Raw genomic sequence first — 26,425 nt, forward strand, 5'->3', positions numbered from 1 at the left:
TTCTTAAAAACAGAATTGCAGGCTAAGGAGACCTCTTTTCAGGCTCTCCTACCTCCTCCTTTTTGTCTACACACATTCTGTACCATTTTAATCCTTTTCCAGTACCCTCCCACACATTTCCTTCCTTCTCTAGGTGCTGTCAGAACAGTTTTGACTTCAGCATGGCCACATTACTCATGCTGCAGCAAGGAGGCTGTGGCAATATTCATGCATGGATCTGCCTCAAAGATAGCAATCGGGTGCATGTTTCCCATTCCTCTGCAGACCAGGCTGGTGTGGTCAAAGGAAACCTACTGATACACCTACCTCAGCTATGCTCATTACTGAAACCAAACAACAACACATCTATCCCACCTCAAGCATAGCACTCTTTACTCATCTGAGTGAAAAACCTGAAGCTGTTGAACAGCTCTAACAGCGATGCGAAGAAATGAAGAATGATGATGGGAAAGAGAAAAAAGGTTCATTTTCACTTCTAGCAATACCTCATGTTGTTCAGTCAAACCTAAAATACATGGGTTAGTGTAAAGCGTGGAGTAAGTCAGACTTAAAGGTTCCATGCAATGTCTACAAATTGTCAGGGAAAAGGAGATGTTAACATTTTCCCCAACTAGAAAAGCTGCCTTCAGGAATATCTGGCATTTTAGACTTCAAAGGTATGGGCTGAATCACAGCATCACCTAGGTTGGAAGAGACCTCCAAGATCACCGAGTCCAACCTCTGACCTAACACTAACCAATCCTCCACTAAACCATATCTCTAAGCTCTACATCTAAACATCTTTTAAAGACATCCAGGGACTGTGACTCAACCACTTCCCTGGGCAGAGAGTAGTAATACAATGAATAAGCAATTTATTCAAGGTCACTCAGTGTGTCATTAACAAAAATCCCTGACCTAAAGTAGAAGAATCTCCTTTCCCCGACAGACAGTTTAGCAGGTGAAATTCAGGAGTCAACACTAAGCAAAGAACAGAGCTACGTGACTCTGCATCCAGGTAAGATTTTCTGATGACTGCTACTCTGGCACTGCTCCTCTCGGCTACAGAGCGAACCTAAGGCAACTCAGCTCTTAATGCTGCTGTCTCAGGTCTGTACTTGAGTCAGGAAGGATCCGTGGTTCCATCCTTGCTCTGGTTTAAGGGCTGTGCTCCACTCAGTCCTTAAGTAAAAGAACTGCTCGGCATCTCTGAAAGGCACCTGAGAAATTACTGGATAAGCATTAAGATGGGTATTGGAAAAGAGTAACGCTAACAGAACTATTAGAAACATGATGAGAATTTCCAAGTTACATTGCTTTAAGGTTTTAAATTAGTCTAGAGATCACCCATTTTGAGATTAGATTTATTACTTGTTCAAATTGAAAACAAAATACAGGCTACCAGAGTCTTATTTTCATCCCATGGTTGCATTTAAAAAAAAAACCAACAAACAAGCACAACTGCAGACATGTCAGACAACAGGAGCCCAGTTAGAGAATGGAAGAACAGAGATGCGTGGAAGCCTTCCGATACGCGATCAGTCAGAGGGCCACACTCCTCAAACAGTGCAGAATCAGTCCAGCCCCAGCTCAAAACACTGGGAAGAGAGCAGGGGCAAGCAGACCAGATTCTGCTTCTGACAGTACTGTCTCTGGTCACCTGAGAGGTCTTCTGATGGAGAAAGGCCTCCTGGAAGGCCAGCCACAGGCAGAAGAAACATTACTGCAATCAGGTGCTTTAGAAAGAATACAGTCACCTTTTTAAACCTTATAAAAAATTACCTCTGGCTTGCCAAGCTCATCCTGAACAAGGGCAAACCATGATTCATTTATACTAAAAATGCTTTTTATGGGTCCAACCTGAACCAGTCACAGATGGAAGCTTCATGAAAAGTGAAGTGAGGAGGTCTACTGCCTGCAGCATCACGTGTAATGGACCCAACGAAGGGCCGTGAGAGCTCCCAGGGGGCATACCAAGCAGGATTTCCTACTGAACGCTTTGAAGAAGCCCCTGACTAGCAGATACTCCGGCAGCACCTTGCCCTGACTGGAATGATGCTGTAACATCGATAAACACACACCTAAAAAACAAGCCACTTAAAAAATTGTTATCAGTCAAGATCAAACTTCAGGTAACTAAAAGCAAATGTACCTTTGAGACAGCTGCTCTATAAAGAGCTTTTATTGCTACCTGTTATGCTTCAAGCCATAAACCCAATGTTTTTTTGACAAGTCAAATAATACAGATCCCCACCCCCGAACATCAGGATCAGCAATTTGAAGTTCACAGACAGGAGCCAAAACGCAGTTCAACCACTGCACTAGGATAAAGTATGTTCACATTTGAACGATGCAGCACAAGAACTGACATGAAACTCAGAAAGGCCCTTTGTCGCGGAGTGCAGGATGGCAGCGGTCTCCAGCACAGTGCAGCCAGCTGACAAGAGCAAAGTCTGGAGCCCACAGAAAACGCAGCAGAACAAAGCTCCTGCTCCAGAAGAAGTACTAGGCATAGAAGCTCTTGGCTCAATACTCCTAGAGGTGGGTAGCAAAACCTGCTGCAGTTTAACAGCAACACTCCAAACAACTCCAGCTGTGTTGTCCTAGGCTATCTGTTTAGGATGAAGCTGTTTAGAGCTAGGTGTTTGTAGCACAGGTAGCACGTGGCACCCAAAGGTGCGGCTGAGTTATATGGCGGTTTGAGGAGAAAGCCTGCACACAGGCCTCTTTTTCCCTGGAGGGAGAATGGCAGATGGCAAAAGGAATACATTTCTCAGTAATATGCAGGTAGTGTTCAGCCTACGTGAAGTTAATACCGTGTCTTAAGATATGCTGAAGGAACAGAGGCAAGTTTGTTAAGAACCTGCCAGCTCTTCTCCACATTCGCTAATAGCACATCGCTTCAGAGAGGCTTAGGTATAGGCTATGATGCCAAAGTGCAATTCTGCTTCCATTGCATAGACCAGAGTACCCACAGCTACTAGACTCTGGCCTTCATAGATCCTAGTTTTATCAACTATCCCCCATTCATCAGAAAATGATTTAATACCCTGAGACCAGGAGTTTTGGACATTAACAAAAAAAATACACAAAGGAAAGCCACTGTCTCCTTTCAGAATCTGTTTAAGCCTTCCAATACTGATGAACAAGATACTCCACCACAAAAATGAGACAGAGGAACTCCATGAAAAATTGTGGTTGTGCAAATCTTTGCTACTCATATCAGCCTCCTGACCCTAGAAAAATGTAGGGATGAGGAAGATTTTCTTTATAAAAGTTGTAGTTTATTTCTTTTCTGGTCAAGAGTTGTATCACTACACAATACTACATTTTATTGCTAATCACAAATTGATGCACCGGGGTTTCAGAATAGTTTGGTTTATAGCGTTCCTACGTAACAAAAGGAAAAAAGTTACAAATCCAGACTTTGCAGACACTTTGCTATGTCCCTATAGAAGCAGGGATGCATTAGGTCTGTTTCACTAGAAAATTCTCCTCTCAAACTGTTTCTGGAGAACATTACCTTAGTTTTCTCCAGCAGGAAAGTCACCCCATCGTCCCATGCAAAAGGAAGGTGGCCAATCTGCTTCACAGCCTACAATCCCTTTCCTACAGAACGGGAAAGGAACGTGTATTTACACGGCTCCTGCTGTGGTGTGTTAATGCTTAAGTTACTAGGAGCACGCTGGCACATCTTTGAGGTACACCTACTACCCAGCTTAACTCAACTTCCTGTTGCTGAGGTAGCAAGTCCTCTCCAACGCAACCGAGATGTGCCCTACTTACGCTCTGTAAAAATGCTGTGGTAACCTTTGCTAGACTGCAACGTGGCAGCACTCCTCCCTCAGAAGAGCACTGCACAGCTCTTCAGTAATACATCCAGTTCAGCGCATGCTTGATCTCTCACAGACCCAAATTCAGCTGTTGTAAGCAAAAGCCTGTGGCCACACGAAGGGCAGTGCTGCCACAGAAGAGGTACCGCACTGCCTCAGGTACCGCTGCCTGTCATACCCAATACTGCGATGCTTGGATTTGAAGAAGGAAGAGTTAGAACTCTGTCCCGTTGGTCATTATTGCCTTAGTGGGAGTGGGAAGAAACTTAAAAGAAAATCTTTGGGAACTGAGTGTCTATTGGGAGCTGTATGCTTATTCTTGTTAGAAGGCTGCACTGTGCAGGGCTCCAGACAGATTTTTTTTTTGATACTGAGGCACATACAGTTAAACTTATGAGTAAGTCAAAACAAGCATCAGAACAAAAATATTAACTGGAGGGTTAAATAATTTGTCCAACAGGATTCAATTTCACATTTCACCTGTTCACAGAAGCACCTCCTGTCTGCTTGGATTTGAACAGCCTACAGCTCAACCCTCAGAAAGGAGGTGCTGAGAAACAAGAGCCTGAAGCTGCTTGCAACAACAAAAAAAAGATGGATATAAATATAAAAAGAGGTTCAATGTCAAGCACCAGTAATACTGCCTGCTCAAGCCCAGGTGTGGCCACCAGGGAGACTCCCAAGATCAGGAATATTATTCAGATAAAACAATAGACTTTGTACTATTCTGCAGCTGCCAAGATTTCTGGCTAAAACTCCCAGAAGAGTTTGCCACCTGTCATATTGTCTCTAATAGAAAAAGCAAGACTGCTCGACGAGATGAAAGCAGCACCCCCTTCAAGCTGGCTTATTCAGTAAGGACCCAACTTCAGACCAGGAGTCTGCAGGCATCAGCTTCAGCAAATGGGATCTGTTTCACTACTGAACAGCTGCCTTTCAGCTACTGCAGAGTATCAGCTTTTTAGCTTCCTTAGAAAAAAACAAAACAAAACAAAACAAAAAACCCTGGATTTGAAGCATCCAAATATGGCCTGTTGTACTGGAGCGTTTAAATCCTTGGGGAAAGTGGGCATCTTCTTCCTCTGCCACAGGCAGTGCTTACTCCATGATGGCCCGGTACAATGCGGGTTCAATGTAATCTTCCCGGTAGCGTGAATTGATCACTCTTTGTCTCTTCCTCTCTTGTCTGACCTCCTTCTCTGCAAAGATCTCTGTGAAGCGCATATCTGAAGCTATTGACTAAAAGAAAAAGCAGAATTAGCTGCCAGAACAGAGATCAAATCCCTGCCTACATATCCTCTTTTTGTATGAAAGGAGCAGGATGGGACACCTGGCAACATTCAGACTTCTTTGAAAACTGACCTCTTGGGTTTCTGTACAAGAAAAATATTTAGGAAATTGGATTTAAAAATCTGGAGGTAAGTTGAAGTGAGCTGTAATCAGAAACCTAAAGAATCACAGCTTTCAAATTTAACTGAGTAGCTAATTGAGTTTCAACTTGTACAGCAATCTAGTACACTGTGTGCCTTATGTAGCAGGCAGGTTTAAATAGCTGGTGACAGGAGTCAGCTATTTCACATGCTCTTTGTTAAACCTCCAAAATCCTGTGTGCCTGCAGTAGGTGTGCAGGACCATGCTGTAAAGCAAGACACCTATCCCATTGTCCTGAGTTGTAACTTTCACAGCTGGAAGCATAAAGCAACAGAACAGGGACCCAGAGAGGCTGCAGAATCTCCAGCCTTGGAGATCATCAAAACTTGGCTAAAGAGAGACCTGAGTAAGTCTGCCCCACTTCAAAATTTAACCTGGTTTGAACAGGTGATTGGAGCAAAGACCTGCAGGGGTCCTTTTCCACCAGGATTACTTTGCAATTAAAAATGAATAAATATGTCCAGCTTTCTTATTGCCACCCTACAAAGAGGTTTCCAGAACAAAGGATAAGAGGAACTTCACTGCTCTTTGCAATGGAAATACCTGATGAAGCTTACAAATACATGCACAGAGGGGGCAGTAACACATGCTGTCTCAGATAGTGACTCTGTGCTACAAATTCCCATTATTTGCAGAAGAAGGAAAAGGAGAAGAATGAGACTCTCTCCCTCCCTTCCCTCCTTTCGTAACCAAATCAAAACAATAAAGCTACCTAACAATTAAGGAGGGTATCAAATTATAAAACTTTGCTGCTGTGCACGTAGCTTGCTGTTCAAGAACAAATCAAGTAAGCATTAAATTCTTTAGTAGATGTTTACACCCTGTTTTACCTACCAGCCTTGACTTGACTCTCTTAGGAAGCTCCTCGTCCAGAGTGTACACATCATCCCTTTTCACCATCAGCTGAGACCCATCTTCAAATTCCACCTAAAAGAACACGGGAAGTTGTTCTGTCAGAAGTCTTAGAAATTAGAAGACTTCCACAGCTACCCTTGCTTTCTCTTCCCTGCAGAAACCTTCCCATGAAATAACCTTCTACCGATTGGATTTTACATGATACACATGGAGGTATGCACATGAGAACAGACTTGAACCTCACCCAATCCCATGACAGCAAAAGTAGCCAAGTACATTTTGGGATATTCTTGTAACCCCTGACGAGACAGTCTAGCTGGTCACTTGAATATATTGCTTTAATATCCACTCTTTTGGAAGTGTGAAGGCAAGATGCACTAAGCAGCAAGAACAAAATTAAACTTCTTTTAGAAATAGATTAAGTTTCAGGAACTGAGTCAGCTGCTGAAAAGACCGGTGCTTTTCAGAAGCTGAGACTTCCAGGCACGTAGCCAGATACAAGCAGAGCTGCAGGCAATCACTGCTTTGCTGTTAACTCCAGCAACTCTCATTGTTGAAAACACGGAGCAACTTCCTCTCAAGCATTTAAGCATGACCATACTATAACTCTGCCAGCTTTGAAAACAGCCCTATTTGAATCATCAGGTTGCCGTGAACAGTAAGTTTTCAGACAATTCTGTACCTGGTACATCTGGATGGCGTGTGATGCGACGAACTTGGCTCCATAAACCTGTCCATCTGTCCATCTGACCTGCACAACTTCACCTTCAGCAGGAGGACCTAACTGAAGGCAGTCTCGACTCTGCAGCATAAAGGAGGAAGATGGGAGAGAAGCAGAAGGGTAAGCAGCTTCCTTATGTGAAGACACAAACAGGGGAATCCATCCCACTCACATCAGGGACATCGCACAGCACTCCATTATTAACCCCATTTTAGGGATTGAGAAACATCTATGTCACCTGTACTTGAATCCTGACCGTGTGCCCAATTTCAAAGTACTTCACGCAGGAATAGCAAGAAAGTACTAGCGAGTTTTCATCGACTCCCCACTGTTAAGCAGCTAAAGATTAGCTGCACTCCATTACACCTGTCCTTCCGCTAACCTCACTTAACCTAAGTCAGCCTCATGTAACACCCTTCACACTGTCTTGCAGCACATCTCAGCCATAACATGCCCTAGGTATGGGACACCTAATAAATTCCATCATCAACCTGCTCTGGAGCAGCAGGAATTGACTCTCATCATGTGCCCTCTATTGGAGCCAGTCGCCTACTGCATAACATACCACAATGTCTTCTGGATACAGGTTGTCGCTGAAGGAGCCATCATCAAAGTTGACCTCATAGAAAGTCTCCTTTGCAAGGCTGACCACTTCGCACTGATAGAAGCGACCATTCTTGTGCTTGCTGATGACTATCTGTCCAGGTGACAGATCTTGGAGTGCAGCCTTCGCTCGCTGAGAAGAGAAAAGCACATTTTAAACACAATGACACAAAGAATGTGTTGAGGCACACAGCTCTGGTGCTGGCAAACAAGGAAGCAAAGTATTTTAGCTCAGGTGAGTAACTATACTAAAGACACGACCAGCAGCATTTTTGGGAAAGTTCTACCTCTAGTATTTCAAATGCTTAAAACTCAATCTGTTAGCTACAGCTGTCCAATCCTAATGCAAGCTACTTAGTAAATTAAAGTTTCATTTTTCAGAGCAACGCAAGGCCTTTACAGTCAATATTCTCTAATAGACTGCGGTGGTTTTGATGGCTAAAAGGGCTATATGGGAACTTTGTAAACTAATCAATCACTTAAGCATGAAATTCTACGACAACTCATGCAGCCTTCTGGAGACCCAGAACTAATGGTTGCACATTAAATATCATGGCATGAAAACACTATTATTCCTCATTACAACAGCCACAGGAGGAGTGTAGTACTCTGTCCTCCTGGGCTGCAAACTAAAATACAATAAAGGACCTAAGATCACTCAGAACAGCAGCAAGACTGAGATCAGAATCCAAGACCAGTATCATTAGAATGTTTTAAAAGAGTCAAGCCTTCAGTGAAGTTTTAACAGAATTACTCAATCTAAAACTTCTCATTCCCTCCAAGATACTGCTGTTCAAATCCTGGGAGTCCCACACCTACTTACCTCTGCCTGAGATGGGATCTTATGCCTGAAGCAGGTAATGAAGACAACAAATGGCCAGTCATCAGGCTGCATCATGACTCCTGCTGCTTGGGCACAGCTAACATGAAAGGACGTGGGACACCGACCATGGGAGCACTGTACACAGCAACCTGCGATTCTCTTTCTTCGTTTTTTGCAGAAGATGCATTTCTGTGGATAGGAAGCTAAAGGTTACTGTTTGTTGCAATAGTTTTCACTCACAAAAAAAAAGTCTGGTCTAAGTATCTGATGCTGTACCCTTTATTGTAAGAGAGCATTGCTAATTTTGCTAATTTTTGATGAAAAGAAACAGAAGGCTAACACCTCTGGTGGTTCATAACAAGGCAAGAATTCATACATTTAGGTAATCCCAAAGATGAAAATACACATTAAAATATCTACTATCTCAACATGCACAATACATGTGACTCAAAAGACTCAAGCACCAGGAGATGATGGATTTATCATTTATATATATATATATATATATATACATAAATAAAATATATAAAATAATATATTTTATAATACTCCTAAGTCAACAGGGTCTTTCAGTACCTGGCTATTAAGCTTACATAAAACAAGCACAAGAAATTAGCAGCTAGAATACACAGCACTGAATGAATCTTGGGGAAAGCACTACAAGGATGTCTTCTTTTAGCTACTAAGGCTGCACTTGAACCGGTTAACAGAAGGTAAGCTAAACAAGTAGTTAATTACACTAAAGGAAAAGCTTCACCAAATTCAGAATCATGACTTAGTTCCAGCACATTTTTTGGAAAATACTTTTGGACATTACATGCTTAGGACACAAAAGAGTTACTCCTGTAGACTTCTCTAGTGGATAGCCCCATTGCAGTAAGACATGATTCTGACTTCAGGAGTTGTTTAAACCTGAAACAAGTATAGTACTCATGTCAAATGCTAAAAAGTAAAGCGAGCCTTCGGGGAGCATCAGTAACCACTAGATCAAGCAGGTATCTTTCTAATAAGAGTTTATATTTCCTCTGATCTCTATTGTACACAAACAGCTGCATATTCTCTCCTTCCAGACCAATACTTTCAGAATTAGCAAGATGAACAACAACAAAGGAAACCCCAGAAGTGCAGCACAGGTGCTTCTTACCAGTCTGAAACGTTGCAGTGGGATTTTGCCAACATCTACAGGACTGCGCTCTGCGATGTTCACAAATTTTGCCTCCAGTACAGCTACAGCACACATTACATGAACCCATCTGTCAGGACAGAAGAGAAGTAAAAAAAAGGTGAATACACGCTAGGTCAACATATGATGCTTTGGAGTTTAAGTATACATAGTTCTGATTAAGCTAGCCACATTAACCTAGTTTCTGCTTGATCACAAAGGCTGAGAACTAGCAGTGTCATCTGCCTTCCTACTACTAGCAAAAGGGCAGGTATGGGGCAAAACAAGACTTCTTCATACTTTCAATCAGATTTAACAGAAGAGCAATTTAGTGTGATTTATGCTCCATCACCACAACACGTTTCATGGAGAAATCGAAATCTTCTTTGAGAAGGTACCAAGAGATTTTATCTCATCAGGAACCTTATTTTCATGTGGTGTGTTCCACCTCTGCACCTTGTGCTTATAAAACACAAAGCAATTAACAGCTGCTGTCAACAGAAACAGTACCGTATTACCTGGAGAGGTGACGATTGCTGCAGGCAATGTGGAAACAATAAACACACTTCAACATACGTTCCCTCCTGTCCCAGTAACACAAAGTGTGAAAAGTGTTGCTGGTCACTCCATTACACCAAATGCCAGCATTTGCTTTACTAGCCTAGCCTCATCTACTTAGGAATTGAGCTGCTCCCTGAAGACAAGAAGAAAAAAAAAAGGCTGGAATACTCACTTGTCATCATTGGCTCTCTGCAGTGCTCCTCCTCGTAATGAACACAAACAGCAATCCTGTCACAAGGAAGAAACTGGCTGAAAGAGTGAAGTCCATAGCAATGCACTTGATCACAACTACCTCCTCAAAACGCGCATCCAGAGGAAAAAAAAAGTTTCACTGTCAGAAGAGAGCTAAATGTCTTGGCCAGCTCAGCCCTTCGGCTCTCAAAAGGTGCTGCCCTGAGGGCAACAGATAAATATTCTCTAAACACTCACGAACATTCTCTAAAATTGCCTTCTTTTCACAGGAGAGAATAACAAACTTTTAACACTATGGAAATGAACTTTCTAGCAAGTTCCCAAATATACCACATTCCTCATAAGATTCTTAAGGATGGAACTTTACCTCTTCTAAGGCATTTTCTGTGCACCTGGAGCACATCCAGTCTTCAGTGGCCTTGTCAGGGGGTACACCGTAACAACCTAGGACAGACACATTTCAGATAAGAGCTTACCTATGATCAGACCCATTCCCCTAGGGTCCCGAAGTAAGGCAGCAGTTAAAATCAGTAAGCCTAGAAATAATGGTGTATATTGCAAGTTGTTCATGCAGTCAGCTCCATATTTCAACAGCCACTGCAAATATACACCAGTCAGATAATGGCTGAACTTGTAGATTAACAGAGGCTTACTAGGAAGCACAGACTTAACACAAAACACTACATTTAGGGTTAAGTCGGGATGCACTCACTTGCGTGAACGCAAACTTGGCAGTTCCTGCAGGTGATGAGTACGCTGGTTCCATCTTCCTCTAAGTAGGGGGTTGAAAGATTGAGATCAGTGCTGCAGCCAGTTGTAGTGAAGCACATCTCAGGAATCAGGGGTTTGGTTCGGATCTTCCCATCCGTGGCACCTGGAGTTACTCCAGAGCTTTGACTGTTGCCTCCACACTCTGCCTGTAACAGATAGGTATTTTTCTTCTTCACAAAGGAAGGAGGAGTATTTGTCTGGCATTTTGCTCCAATCTTTCATGTGAATGAGTAAGGGAAGTGAGTTCCCAGATTTGCTACAAAATACATTTGAACAAAAACCATAACCACAGCTCAATTCTTGGTGCAGTCCCTCCTTGCAGCCTGATGTAGACAGACACCTGAAAACTGCAGCTGGAGTTTTCTGCTTAATAGCATTTAGAAGTGAAGAAGCTAACAGAACTTAAGTTATCTCAGTTTGTTAACTTTATACAATGCCAGCAGTAGTGGAAACTCAGTAATTATACAGCTTCCATGTAGAAGCTCCAGTCCTAACAAGAACCTCCTATCAGGCAGAAATAGCAAGGTCAAACAGAAACTATGGTCTTGGGTTTTCATGGAAATTAGGAATGACATGCAATATAAAACCTGAAAAAAAATTTAGGTCTTTATTTCCAAAATTATAGTAAAAATGTTTCTACAGCCACCGTAATTGTATGGTGATCTCAAATAAATCAAATAATCTTAGCTCATAAAATGGGAAGGGATGAGCTATCATTAAGTTGCAGGCAGCACATGCTAGCAGACAACTGCTGAGCTACTACTTAGCTCAGACATAAAAAGTTCAGTGTGGGATTTCTACCTAAGCATTTAGCCAACGTGCTAATGGGGTGTGCAACCTCTTCTCAATCCGTGCATTGCTACAGCTGCACTTTGCTAAAGCACATTTACATGTCATAGCTACATGTACTGTTGATGTGGATATACTCAAAAAAGACTATCTATTTCTATCTGTCATCTGCAAACACGATCTTAGCTCATTTTACTTTAAAGAAATGTTCTCCTTGCTAGCTCCCCAAAGACCATGTGCTAGATATAAGTGGACTTAAAGCGGTTTTTTAAAAAGCGCAAAAGTGGAAGTCTCACTCTGGAAAAACGGAATGGATTTTGTAATCGATTCCAGCAGCATTCAAGCTCCATTCTGTGGTACTAGCAAAAACCACAGAACATAAAAGCTTCTGTTGAACAGAAGACTGAGTCCCTGGGAACCCGCAGACAGTCCATCAGAGGTGTGGTGAGGTTCACCAGGTTGTGCTCTCCTGGAACAATTCTCTGGAAAGGCTGCAACACTGATATAGCTTTTATTAAGTAGTGATGCCCAAACTGACAATCACGGTAGAAACTTACTCAGGCACCTCTACTGTAACACTAACAGACCTGGACTACATACCTGGTATGTCTGGAAGAGCATACAAACAGCACAGTAAGGAGACTGCTGAGCCATGGTCCGGTTGTATTCTTTTTCAGCCTCAAAATTTGGTGGCCGATTCTGCCACAGCTGGCTAAGTGGCTTGGCCCAAGCTTCTGTCTCTTCAGCTTCTTCTTCAGGAGTCAGTTGCTCCGATGCCTCTGCAACAAGAGATCATTAGTCAGTGGTTATGTACCTTTTCATAGATACCATTCTTGCAAGTAAAACTAAATAAGGCAAGACATTATGAACAGAGATGACAAAGACTGCCACAAATAAAGTTTACAGAACGGTGATGGGAGTCAGTAACCTAGTCTCATTTTTAAGCAGCTTCTACTAACCAAGCAACAGATCAAGACGGGCTTATTGGACAAGAACAGCATCAGCCCCAGAGCACATCAAGACTAAGGCTGTCAGCCAAAGACTCTATGTATTTAAAGAAAATATATAAATATTTGCAACAATTACTGAAATGCTCTAAGGCTGACTCTGAAAGAAAAAAGTAGTACCAGAGTCTGCTGCATAACAGAGTTGTACATTTCCAGAGAATTGAGCAGGAAAGAAAGAAGACACCATTCAAGAGGAAATTTTAATGATGCAAACACAAGAAGGTGACAAGCACCTTGTCTGGGATGCACAGCTGTAGCTTGCTGACTGCAGTGAAGAATGCCATACACCGCCCACACAAGCTGTGGCCCATTCTACAGCTTCCCAAAGAGCACAGGGCTTACCGTCATCACTAATGCAGTCTTTAACCAAGAGCGGGTGATGGCGGGGGAGCTTGCTCAATGGCTGGCGACGACCCTTGGATTTCTTACTCTCCTTCATTGATCTGATGTACTCCTTTGCTGCCTGCACAAGGAGAAACAATTCAGTAGTCGTTAGCATGTGTACTTTTGACCTTTTAAAAAAATATGTTTTGAACTTATGTGATTTTATTTCTAACAAACGAACTTGAGATGTAAACTTAGCCAACCTTTTAACAACGAACTGCTTGCAGCACTTCTGCTAAGAAAAACTACATAGCAAAACTCAGTTTATGTTGGTTGTTCAATTCTGTAAGAGCTCTGTTGAGCCACTTAGAGACTTAGCACAGGACCCAGTGTCCAGTGCACTAAGTCTACTTATACAAGAATGGCATAAAAGATAGAAACAAACAAACAAAAAAATGAATGGTTCAACTTTGAAGGGCCACAGTATGTCTCAAGCATTCTGAAAAAATAATGAGTTGGTATGTCAACTTTGACATTTCAAGTTAAAAAAAAAAGATAGAGCTCACTGGCATCTCAAACTAAGGGCCTTATTTTAAACGGAAGGAAGCTTTCACCTCATCTTCTTATTACTTGCACTGGTGTCTTCCCAGACAGACTGGAAGGAGGAGACTACAACAATTGTTACTTCCTCTACCTTTAGCCTAATGTAAAAACAAGTGACACACACTGACAAAATTACTACTAACCTGACAAGCAAAGCCATAAAGGCAATGATTTAAACAGCCCGGTTACAGTAAGTCTCTCAGTAGGATAAGAAACACCCTTTGAATCTCTCATTCCTTTAAAAGCAGAAGTAAATCTTAGATTAAATGTGTCTTTCATCTTTGTAAATTTTTTAAATATACAACAAGACAGAAGAGAGCATAACATCTCTGATCCCCTACACAGAACTAGCTACTAAAATTCTCAGAAACAAATATGCTTTTCTTCAAATGGAAATAGTATTCCCAGTTACCACCTAATGGAAAATTTGTTTTGAAATACACCATACTGGGAAAAGCCATCAACACCCATTTAAAATTTCTTCTTTTCCCTGTATAGAGCACGCAATGGAGACATCACCATCAGTAGCACAGTATCTTCAGTTTAAATATACATGAGAACTCAAGCTCATTTTCAGCTTTATCAACACATTTGTTCAGCTGCTGCTCCATTTCTGCAATTCCTGAATTTTGAAGATCCAACCATTGTCAGCCTCCCACTACTTCAGCACAGGCTTACAAAGGGAGACAAAGTTATTTGAGAAAACAGCAACAGGTAAGATGTTAATTACAACCTTCTTTTGGATTGTCTAACCAAGGATTCATTAAACATTCAAATTTATGTTTTCCCCAACCAGTAATTTTTTGTTCCATTATTTCTTTCTACAAAAAGGACAGCGATGTGCACATGTATGTTGTTTTATAACAACATCAAACAAAACGTCCTCATAATAAAGGGCTGGACTGAACTAGATTTACTTTAGGTACAAACAGGCGTCTGTAGCCACAGAAGGACCTGCTGGATGAGCCTGTAACACTACCATCTCGAAACCACCAAGCTACACATTCGCTTAAAGCACCTGAATAATTTAGAGAAGTTCTCAAAACAGGGGATCTCCTTGTTTTCTAGATGAGGAAAGAGAGTAGGACGTTAATCTTAATTTTTCTGTTGTTGTTGTTCAGCAAATCCTATTGGTGTTAAAACCAGATTATTGACTAAGCAACTTGCTACCAAAACAGCAATGAAATGGAAATCTAATCTGCACAGAGAGAAGTTGTGGCACTGTAAGTCCACGACCACGTAACGCAGCCCTTAAGCTTGCCGTACTCACGCCATTCGTACCTCTGCCAGTTCTTGTTCATTCATGCTGGCAGTAGCACTGGTTTTCTTTCCTGAAGTCTGTTCACTGTCAGATCCACTGGCATCCCCTTTAGCGTAGCTATGGACTGTAAGCACCCCAGCTGGCCCAGGTACAGTTCTTTTTGGCAACAGATCAGTCGATTCAGAGTCTGAAGAACCAGAATATGCTGGCGAGCCAGGCTGAACGCTGCAAGTTGCACTCTGCTTCGAAGTCGGCAAAACTGAAGTAGAATTTGAAGCATGCGAAATGGAGAGGTCCAACGCAGCTGCTTCTTGCTCTTCCTCTTCTTCCTCCTCAAGCTTCACAGCTTTCAGTTCTTCAAATTTGGCTAAGCCCCCACAATCTAGAAGAAAGGATACATTGACTCTTTCTAAAAAAGTCTGGGCAGCAGAGAGAACAGCCTGCAACCACTTGCACAAAGTCAACCAGGAAAGCAGACTACTAGACAAGAAAGAAATGTGGCAAAGTCATGTAAACAGATCATTAATTCAAACACCTATAAAATCATGGTTGCCTTGGAGAGAGAGAATAGAAGCATCTGCTCATTGCATTTTACATTACAGGAAGCAGGGTACATCAAACAAAACTAGCAGAAGGTGGGTTTAAAATAAACAGGAGATGATCCCTTACACAGTGTAGCTAGACAGTGCAACTCCTGGCCACGTGAGGCTGTGGGTAAGAGCTTACAAGGGTTCAAGGGAGACTTAACACAAGGAGGAGAGAAAACCCACAAACCAGTAGAGGATCATTAATTACAAGTTCCAAACATCTGGAAAGCAGAATACAAAAGAGGCATCATGTACATATTTACCCTCCTCTTATATTGTTCCATAGGCACCTCAATCCGTCCTTAAAAGCAAAGATAACTGGTCCAGTACAAGCCACATTAACTTCCTCTAGCATACTGATTACAAAATTACTACGAAAACATCCATACAGCACAGCAGAGCCATGCTACCAGGCAGCCTGCTTATGCTTTACTAAGCAATTGTACAATTACTTACTGAACAGGTCACACTGTACAACAGTGCTATACAGAGGACCTTACACTGCTAAGGTATCGAATAAACTTCAGTATGTCAGCAGACAAAATAAAACCAGAAGTCAAAAGCCAGAAACACCCATTTCTTAAGCAAGTCTCTTGCAATACTTCCTTTTAGTTCAGCTGAAAACCAACATCCGCATGAACTACCTGTGTTCAAGCACATACAGGACGGCTGCCTACATGTGCTCTTCCCCTACATATAAGTATTTTTACCATGTAATTCTCACTGGGCTGTTATCCATATACAGGCTACAAAAGCCTGCAACTCAAACTGTGTTTATTTACTTAAAGTGATGACTACTCAACAGCGTCAGCCACATCTAACCAAGGGGCACAACCTAAAACTGTTTTAGCTCTACTCTCTGGTCTCAAAAATTAGACGCCAATATGCCAATATCTCAAGTCTCATGACAGTAAGTTTCTGACATGCTTTCCATGGCTCTGACAAATTAGTGTCTGCTTTTTTTTTTTTTTTTTTTTGACATGACAACATTCTATCATTTCGCCTTCTATGAGACAGCACTGCAGACTCAGATCTAGCAGCTTTTCCTCTGAAGATTAATATTCTGTCCTCCAGTGCCAGGATAAAGCTTGACAGTTACCTGAAAGCTTGCGCCCTTGTTCACCCTGCTGCCCAGCTTCACTTGTGGGTATCTCACAAGGCTGTGCCGTGTCTGCTTCATCCTGCGCAGAGCTCAGCTCCTCCTTGGGGAAGGCCTCACTCTCACTCACTTCCTGAGGTACTTCCAGGCAGACTCTGTGCCTTTTGGTTCCAATGCGATGCTTCGGCACGCTGCAAAGAGAAATTCACACCAGGTTACCAAACACATCATCAGTTTGCTGCACTTATGTCTGGACACACAGTATACATCCTGGTCTGGGTCACGTTTTATGATACAGCATCTGGCAAGCTAAATAGTTTCCGAGTTATTCTGAAGTGCTTCCTTTTCCTTTATAGGAGCAGAACCGGTATTCCTCAGCACCTGTTAACTGCCTAGTAGGCACCTGTTAACAGTGTAGTATGTTCTAGCCAGACATTCTTTACCTTCAAAACAAAATAAAAGAACAAAGATTTAGGAGTACTAGCTGATGCTGGTTGAAAAACCTAAAGCAATTTGCCTGTCACACACCAATGTTGCAACTTGGAGTACTGATACTACTGGACTTTGCTAGCAAGTACCATCTCATGATCCCAATACACCACCTTTTTCTTCTGACCTCCAAATGTATAGTAAACACTTCCAATACAGACACCTGTCCAAAGATGAACCATCTTCCAAGCTAGTGCATTTCTCATGTATAACAGGATATCATAACTTGGATTAAAACAGTAAAAAGAGTATCAAAATAAGGAACAAACCCTACTCCCAAGAGAAAAAAAAACAGTCTATTGCTAACTCCAACTGCTATTGTTTTACAAGATAGCAAACAAATTGCAGCAGGATCCAACTGCTAATAACTGTAACAGAAAAGCAGAGAACGATGTACAGCACTACCTTTTTGTCTCATCCCCGTCCACCTCCTCTTTACACGTTTCTCCTGTTTCCATTTCCTCAGCATACTGCTTCCCACTCTTGACTTTTTGCATAAGATCCCCTTTAAGGAACTCTGCTGCTTCTGGTGTTGGAAGAGTATGGTCAATGACAGTCACGTCCTTCCCGGCCTTCCAGAGCTTGTAACGATCCGGCTGGTACTTCCTCACAAACACGTCCATGGAGATCTTCACCATGTCCTTCCGGCACGAGCACTGGAATCACAGAAAAAAATTCATGTAAGGCTACAGCTCAACAGTTTTACTCTGCACTCCTACATCACTTCGCTTTCAGGAGATTAAATGAAGAAAAAAAAAATCCCATTTTCATGTATGTAAGCCTCAGAACAGTCCCTCTCTCATGAAATCAAATCAGCATGTATTAAGCTACTCACTAAAAACTGGGCAGAAAAGTCAGCAAAAACAAAACAGAAAAGATGCTACCACAGTAACTAAGAAAGAAAGCTCACCAACTATGTAAATAACATAGTTGCTGGTAGAAGCTGACAGCCTTAAAAATCCATGGGCTCATGCAAGAACAGCCAGCAAAAACAGACTGTAACGAGGAAGCTGGAGCCATACAAAGTCTGGGCCTAACCACAGCAGAGGCTCCCCTTATCTGGTTATAGTTAAAATCAGTGTTTGAAAGCATTCACTTCAATGGAACTTTTGAAAACGTAATCCATGTTTGTAAGGCACCTCCTACAGGGATATAATATTGTCCAGTCTAAAGGTTCATTGATAAATGACTTAAGTTAATGAAGCCATACTCGAAGCTAAACAGTCAATAAACAATGGTTAAAATATCAGACAAAATACTGACGAGTCCTGACCACCAAGCACACCCTTTGATCTTCGGAAAGATGCTAGTCAGCCTCCTGCTCTTCTCTGAAGCCTCACTTGATCTACACAAGGTGAAAAAAAAAACAACAAGCCTTTCTGCTAAAGAAAGATATGAGGCTGACTGGACAACGTTACCTGCTCAGGAAGCAAACATCACATCTTAAACTGAACAAAGCACTGAATTCACTTCCTTAGAACAAACATCAGGGGCTTAAAGAGGAGCAAGGCATCAGGCACTGTACTCAGCTTATCTGTATGCAACAGACCACTTACCAGTACAGACTGCTTCCCATACTCAATCCACCGAAGAGTAGCAAAGTTGGTAGATTCAGCACAGTTAAATCCATGATTGAAGCCAGCATGATAACTATAAGGAAAAGTTATCATGAACTCTCCAGCTTCCTGCGTCACCTAGAAGGCAATTGAGACACCGCACTGTTATTCACAGCTTAAGAGTCAACTCTGTGGGTCTGAATAAAAGCAGCTTCTGTACCCCGCACGCAACATATCTGAAACCCCTACCCACACACAGTAATTGGAGTTACTTGCTGCAATGGACAGACTTCATACTTGTCTTCATTGCTCTCTTACTTAAATATTTGTTCACTAGAAGGCAACACTCAACAGTTTTTACTAAAACATGACAGAACTGATCAAAATAGCACGGAAGTAGCTATACACGTGAAATACTCTGCGATAAGGCACCTGGAATTCATAGAGATCCTCATGTGTATTTGCTGCCATTTGGCTGAAGAGTATCCAACATCAACTAAAATTTCTATCCACACACACCTCAGAAACTTATTGCTGTTCTCACTCAAGTACAACTCTCGGTCAACTCCTTTTCAACACATCCCCACCGCCTAGCAAAGGTTCATGCAACCCTTCAGCTGCCCCTGCAGGTGTAACAGTACTTCTGAGTAAGAACTCAAAGACTAGACTACATTTATACTGCTATATAAATGGAGGTACAGTGGGAAAGGATTGCTGTATGTCCTCCCTGTTCCTATTTTCCTCTCTAAGCACCTGGTATTGGCTGCTGTTTGAAATGAGACAGAGGTGCATGAACCTTTTGACTGTGTAACTGTGACTACTTTTCTACACCTTATCAAACGGGATCCCGTATTTCTTCAGAATTGATGGAGAGATCAGGGTCATCTTGTGACGGAGAAATGCTTCACAGCTCTGGGCACTTCCCGGAAAGAATCCTGTTTAAATTAAAGGCAAAGAATTATGTTATTGTTCTGCTGTGAATTGAATTATTTTTTCAATAACTTTTACTAAAAGTTATTGTCTGACCAGTATTTTTCCCTAGGCCTAGATGTATGGGCCACCTTGTTAGAAGTGCACTAGCTTGCGTTCTGAAGAAAAAGAACAACAACTGGAGGTGTCCTTAAGAGATGCCCATTTGAAAGAGAGTAAGACCACACACAGATGGATCTTCCCTCAGCTACAACCTTCCAGCTCTAACAAACAGTAGTAAGAATTGCGTGATTACCTTTGGCAAGTCTCTCCAGCCGCTTCCCATGCTCTGGAGGGATAGAGTACCTGCAAGTCGTAAGAACAACTCCGTTAAGTTCAAGTGACATGACAGAATCTCAAAGTTTGACTGGAAATCATAACAGGGCATCAAGGCATGAATTACTGTTTTTTTTTTTTTTAAAACATACCTCCATCTCCACGCCATCTCTTTCAGAGAGAGATGACACAGAGAAAGACAGAAAATGGAATTGTATCTCTTAGCAGCTCAGTCCAAGGCTGGACTAAATCAGGTGTGATGCCGCATCCTCAACAGGCACAGTTTGCAGCGTGCTTGTTAGCACTATGTCTCTCTCTGTACAACCTTTGTAGGAGTGCCACAAAACTCATAGTTGGTTTCAGTTACTCTAGCCAAACCAACCACTTAGATTTCTTTTGATCTGGGACAGAGCGCTACAACCTTGATGGAGTTCCTTGTTGCGTAAATCAGACCAAAGCATCTGCAAAGTTAACTTTTTCCACTTACTACTGTAAAAGAAGCAATAGCCAAAAGGTTTAAACTGACTCAATTATTCTGCTTATTCCCATGCTATTGCCACTGCATGGGGTTGTTCGCTGGTCACATGGCGCTAGCTATTATTTCTGACTTCAAAGTTGCATTAAAAGGCAGCCAAAAATACTAGTTTCCAACAAAATTGCCATGGAAACAATTGTTGAAGTTGCTTGAGAAATTCATTTGTGAACAGAAGGGAATGATTCACTCTTAAAATGCAACCCATACTACAGAAAAATTCAGAAATCTCCCCTAAAAAGAATCACGAAAGCTCTGACGCTGGGCAAACCGTCTAGCAAAATCCACTAGCCTGCTTTTATATCTATGATGAACAGCTACATTTCAAAGTCCGTCAAAAATTGTGACTGCATGATGACAGGCTTAATACCTCTGTATGGCCATTTTACAGCTCAGGAAATTTTAAGTAAGTTTGCCAGGTTCTAGACCTATCACACCAGATTCTGTCCACCTGACATTATAATTCTGGAGAACTCTTTGCATCACAACAGCAAAGAGATTTTCTAAAGGTAACCAAAAAATTCTTACAGAGGCCACGTACTGTTTTAAATTCCTTACAGGTTTCTAATGCTCTTTTCATCAGATCCAACTGCACTGCGAGATAGAAGGCACAGTAATTCCTTTACTCAACTCTGGTAACTTCACCACTTTGACTCTGATATTTTATGGTATTCTTTTCCTACATCTAGGAAACCTTACCATGACTTGGGTTCCCCAAAATGCAAGTAATTAATACTGTAGAGATCCATGTCTTCAGTATGCCATGCAAACGAAGTTTTCCACATGCCAAAATAGAGGTAAGGAGTATTCACTCCTTCGATGGTTATGCCACTTTCATTCTCCACGATGTCCAGGATTGTGTTCAGTCTGCCAATATTCCACGCATCTACGTGCTGCAGAACAGAAGTCTCGTGTTAAACGGGCATTACAAAGAACAGGGCCACACAACTAAGTCAACAGTCACAAAAAGTTATCAGATGCTTGTGATCAAACAGCACCTCAAGACAAGTCATTTACCGGCATAGTTGAAATCATAAGCTAGCTGACCTAAAACAAGCTTCCCATGGTGTTACCTTCCATACTGATTGCTTACCAAACACTTTTATGCAGAAAAAGAACTTAACAGCTGACACAGTATGGATTAGGAAACAGTCATGAAGCTACAGACTTCGCCCATTAGAGAACAATAGTGCAAGCTTGAGCTGATGTTCTAAGAGATGGCAGACAACCTTCTTGAACAGAAACAATTTGCATCCTGAACTCTTTTTGTTTTTTGAAGTGAATTAGAATTTGGGAAACTAGCCACCAGAATACATGCCCTTTTCATATGTTTATCATCCTAACACACAGTGGCTACAGGGCTGTCACACAAAAATAAATGCACTAACGGATACTGGATACCGAAGTGTTCACTGATGAACACTACTCACGACAAAGCACCCTACGTCAAACAAGAGTTACGTGACAGTGGTTCTTTAATTTTAGAAGTCACTGAGTACACTTACTAAGTGTACAGTTAAGTGCTAACACTAACATTTACTAAGTGTTACAGTTCATAAGTGTTTACAGTTGAATACTCACAGAGGTTCCCTAGAACACTACCTCTAGTAGCCTTTTTAATCTATCTGGTTTAAACGGCAAGCGTATCACAAAAATACAGCTTATTGTGCTCTTTCTTACTCAGAAGCTGGGCCTCTGCAAAGACTATCATTAACTCTTTGTGAAAGTTAGAGTCAAATGCTTCATAAGCTTTTACGGAATGCAACACAACACATCTAGAAATAACCGCTACTGGAAAACCAAAACTGTCCTACCTTCTCATACAGCGTGCCATTAACATCAGCACCGTAGATGGGAGCATTGAACGTAAGGTTCTTCCAGTACTTTCGTTCGAGGTCTTCAAAGTCCGTGTAGCGGGGCGTGCAGTACCTGAAAAAAAACAAACAACCAAACAAAAGACTTTGCAGTTTGATACTTGAGGAGTTTAAAACAATGTTCTCCACCACGGAAGGAATCAAAAGCTACAGGAAAAACACCTAACGCACATTATCAGCCAGACCCCCGCCCCTCCCAGAACAGCAACCACAGCTGAGACTTGGAAACCAAGGATCACAAAGAAAACAGCCCTCCCTTTTTCCTAGTTTACTTTCGTTTTTGCTCAGTGCGCTTTTCTCAGCTCAGAATAATTTCACTTTCTACTCCTTGCTACTTAGTGAAGAGGGATGCATTTGAAACCGGAAACGGTACAGAGGCCAACTTTACAAAAACAAAAGTGAAGCGTGAAAGGAAAATCCCTAATTCCCAGACTCACCTGCTCGTGAACTGGTCAAGCACGCTCAGTTTACCAACAAAACACTTGTTTACTCTGTCCATACCTGCTTAATACGTACCGGCCTCTTTGTTCACAGCCGAGGGGCTAAAGTTACACTGACACATAGTGAACGCAGACGCATCTTCTAGATTATTACACATATAGCATTTAAGTAGGTTTCGGAGAATTGCTCTATTAGAGGCAGACCCTCAAAGCTATTGACGCGCTCTGCTCTCGGAAGACAAGATCAGCTCGGGCAGGCAGACGGCAGCTCGCTGTGTCCCTGCCACTCCTCAGCAGTCATGGCAAAGGTTTGTTTTTCGGAAAAGAGCTTTCCCCTCCCAACCCACGGCCGCTCCACGCCCCTGAGCGCGGCTCCGGCAGCGGGGGGCAGGCAGGGGAGGCCGAGGGGAGGCTGAGGGTGGGCTGGGGGCAGGGGGGAGCCCCCCCGGCCCAGACCTACTTGTCGCTGTTGGCGATCCGTCGGAACTCGCGCACCGTCATGGCCTTCTTCTGGATGTTGTACTGCGTGAAGAGGCCCGACTGCCCCGTCACCACCTGCTGGATGGGCGCCGGGATCACCAGCTCGTCGATGTCGTCGTAGCACCGCCGCGGCCTCCACTCCTTGGGGGGCACGATCTGAGGGGGGGGGGAGGGGAGGGGAGGGGACACCGTGAGGAGCACAAAGGGGCCGGGGGGGGGGGGGGGGGGGGGGGGGGGCACACACACAGGGCCCGCAGGCCCCGGGGGGAGGCTGAGGGGGCCCCACCTTGGCCAGCCCGGCGCGGTGCGCTCCCTGCGCCTCCACGTAGGCGATGTAGCGGCTGAAGTCGCGGAACTGCTCCATGCTGGGCCGGAACGTCATGATCCGCGCGGGGTTGGGGCCCTCCAGCTCCGAGGCCATGGTGCCGGGCGGCCGCTGCACGGCGGGGAGCGGGGCGGGAGGGGGGGGGGAAGGGGCGGGTCAGCCCCGCGGCTCCTCCCCGCTCCCGGCCCCGCCGCCCAGCCAATCGCCGCGGGGTCCGCGCCGGCCCCGGCCGCCCATTGGAGGAGGACGGCTGTCCGTCAAGCGCGCGGCCTCCCCCCCTCCCCGCTCTCCCCCTCCCCTCCCGGCCCGGCGCGGAGGGATCCCGTTCGCCTCGCGGAGGTGCACTCGCGTCTCGCCCTCTCCCTCCCTCCTCCCCCGGCCCGCTGTATCCCTCCGCACCACGCGCCCAATGAGGCCCCGCAGCACGACGCCGCCGACGCCACCGCGGCCGCACCCCGCCGCCCCGCCCCGCCCTCTCCGCCGCAGCCAATCGGCGCCCCGCTCTCCTTCCGCGGCCAATAGGAATTCGACGTCCCGTCGGGGCCGGCCAGCGAATCGGGAGGCCGGGAGCGGAGCGGTTGCTAGGCGGGCGGGGGCAGGCCCGGAGGCCGTCGCTAGGGGGCGGTTGCTAGGGGAGCCCGCGGCCTACTCGGGGCCCAACGGGGCCGGGCCGGGCCCCGGAGCACCCCCGGCCCCAGAGCGCCCCGGGCTGCCCCGCAGCCCTCCCCTCAGCCCGTCCATGGCACAGCAAAGCCCCGCGTTCCCTTATGTTCCTCCTCAGACACGGTTCCTTCGGTGTCACGCCCTGGCAGAAGGGCAGCAATCAGCCTGAATCGGTGGGAGCAGGACTTTCCCTGCTCTCAGACATGAGCTGGGTCAGAACATGAGGGAAAAAAAAAAAGTATTTTTTTTTTTTATTATTATTTAAATAAAAAGGTCACTCACTGGGAAACTTTACAAGCCCAAACGGCAGCGTTGCTGAGAACAATAGAAGCCGGGGCTGTGGGGGAAGAAGTTTCCAAGTCACTGTGCAGAACAAGCCCAGAGTTGTTCAGTGCTGCTGTTTCTTTCTTTAATAACTGTTTTGCCCTTGAAAACAACAAAAAAATAAAATTGGAGTCCCAAAAGGCAAAGTCTGGGGCAGTGTGTTATCTAGCATGGCTAGGAAGCAAGTCAGGCCTGGCCGGGCACAGCTTTGCTATAGGTACCAAGGGAATGCCTAAGAAAATAAAAAGAGCACAGGGTACCTCAATACCCATTAATTTACATTTGACCAGCTGCCCTGTACCTGCTGTCCCTCCTGCCAAACGGCTCGCTTTCTGCAGACATTGCCCTCTGCAGAGCTGGTTATCTGACTGCACTGGGGCTACCTCAGAAAATTAAGGCAGGGGAGATTTTTGCTGGGAAAAAAGCAGAACACAACACAACACAACAGTGCGAACTGCCCAGCTGCACTGCTCAGTGTCAGTGTGCTCAGTCTGAAAGAGAGGTTCCAAAGGAAAGAGGCCAAATTCCTCCTTCGTGCATTGCCTTGGGACCACGCACTCAAGGATTGGCGCGCGGTAGCGCTGTGAATTCAGGCTGCTGTCGGAGGGAGGGAGGGAGTGACCTCAAACCGGTACCAAAGAAAATGGGGCAAAAACCACCAGCCAGGATAAATTCTTTTTGGCCAGGGAAAGCTGAGAAATGCAGACCAGGCACAGCAGTGCCAGGCATTGGCACAGGCAGCGTTTCTCATCTGCCTGGAGCACGCCACAAGCCTACGTGTTTGGGCTTTTTTTCCCCCTCTTTTGTGAGATTTGCAGAGGTAAATGGAAATAAACATTAAAGGAACAGGTAAATGGAAATAAATGTTAGAGGAACAAGAGCTTTCAAGCTGGTATGACTCCAACCCCCTTGGGCTGGCTTTAGGAGAGCAGTGTGGGCTTTGCGAGAGGAGGCTGGTGCAGTGGGACCTCCCCCACAGACAGCAGCTGTGTTGTGGCTCTCTGACCTCGCTGTCCTCCTGGGGACCATCCCCTTGCCAAGAAGGCCCATCCTTGCTCTTTAGGAGCCTCCTGGGCCTCTCTGTGCACAGAGCCTTTCTTGGCTCTGTGAGGCTGGCACGAGGCTTTTGGTTCTCCCCCTCTGCCTCTCCTCTTTCTACCCAGCCTCAAGGCACTGCCTGCCAGAAAGGTGCTTTGCATGTGGCAAGCAGAGAAGTGGAGCCTGCAGAGGAGGTGAATTGGGAGCGTTCTGTCCCCGTGTCTTCCCTGGGTTGGTTGTAAAAGGTTTGGGCTAAGACCAAGTTACCAAGAGGAGAAGAAAGCCCCGAGTGTTCTTGCAGGATGTGTGTGCAGATGTGGACGTGTGCTGACAACGGGTGTTTCCAGTGAGAGCAAGGCACCGCGCTGGAAGCCACGCAGCGACGAACGGCTTGAGCTGTGTGTGCGGCACTGCCTGGTCAGCGCTCAGCGAGCAGCACAACTGCGCGGGGAAAGCATCGCCACCAGCTGCTGCTCAGCAGCACAGCCAAAGCGTTCTGGCTGCAGCACAGGCAGGTGCTCGCTACCTGCTTCCCAGCTGGCTGGCTTCTGACAGCACAACGGTTATGGCACAGCCTCTTCCCTCCCCAAATGTGCCCACGTACGAGCAGCTGCGTGCTCGGCCATGCAGCCTTGCCATCGTGGGCCCTGGCAGCGCTGCAGGGCAGAGCTCCCCAGTGCCAGCAGTGCTGGCATGTGCCTGTGCACACACACACACGCCTGCGCATGTGCTCTGCCTCACAAGGGCAGGAGCTTGCTGTGCCCTGGGACCTGCAGCCTCGTGTGGAGCTGCCCCACAGCAGAGTGAGAGAAGCTCAGCCAGCCTCGGGTCACCCCAGGTGGAAGTGCTGGGTTTGAA

The 26,425-nt window shown here is 44.6% G+C and overlaps 1 protein-coding gene across 1 annotated transcript; it reads right to left on the reverse strand.

The window, feature by feature from the left end:
* Window positions 1-1,325: 1,325 nt before the first annotated feature.
* On the reverse strand, window positions 1,326-23,982 carry KDM4A (lysine demethylase 4A). Its single transcript, XM_032192078.1, has 22 exons — window positions 23,942-23,982; window positions 23,504-23,653; window positions 23,198-23,373; window positions 22,238-22,352; window positions 21,123-21,316; window positions 19,872-19,921; window positions 19,478-19,581; window positions 18,647-18,784; window positions 17,496-17,746; window positions 16,602-16,792; window positions 14,936-15,297; window positions 13,070-13,190; window positions 12,321-12,499; window positions 10,873-11,077; window positions 10,528-10,604; window positions 10,141-10,196; window positions 9,390-9,498; window positions 8,246-8,434; window positions 7,385-7,555; window positions 6,781-6,900; window positions 6,078-6,170; window positions 1,326-5,051 (listed from the first exon to the last, which is right to left on the reverse strand). Exons 2-22 carry the CDS (start codon window positions 23,636-23,638, stop codon window positions 4,911-4,913), a joined length of 3,177 nt encoding a protein of 1,058 aa, XP_032047969.1. The 5' UTR covers window positions 23,639-23,653; window positions 23,942-23,982; the 3' UTR covers window positions 1,326-4,910.
* Between the last annotated feature and the right edge of the window lie 2,443 nt (window positions 23,983-26,425).

The sequence above is a fragment of the Aythya fuligula genome, chromosome 8, assembly GCF_009819795.1.
Source record: "Aythya fuligula isolate bAytFul2 chromosome 8, bAytFul2.pri, whole genome shotgun sequence".
In the NCBI taxonomy this organism is placed as follows: domain Eukaryota; kingdom Metazoa; phylum Chordata; class Aves; order Anseriformes; family Anatidae; genus Aythya; species Aythya fuligula.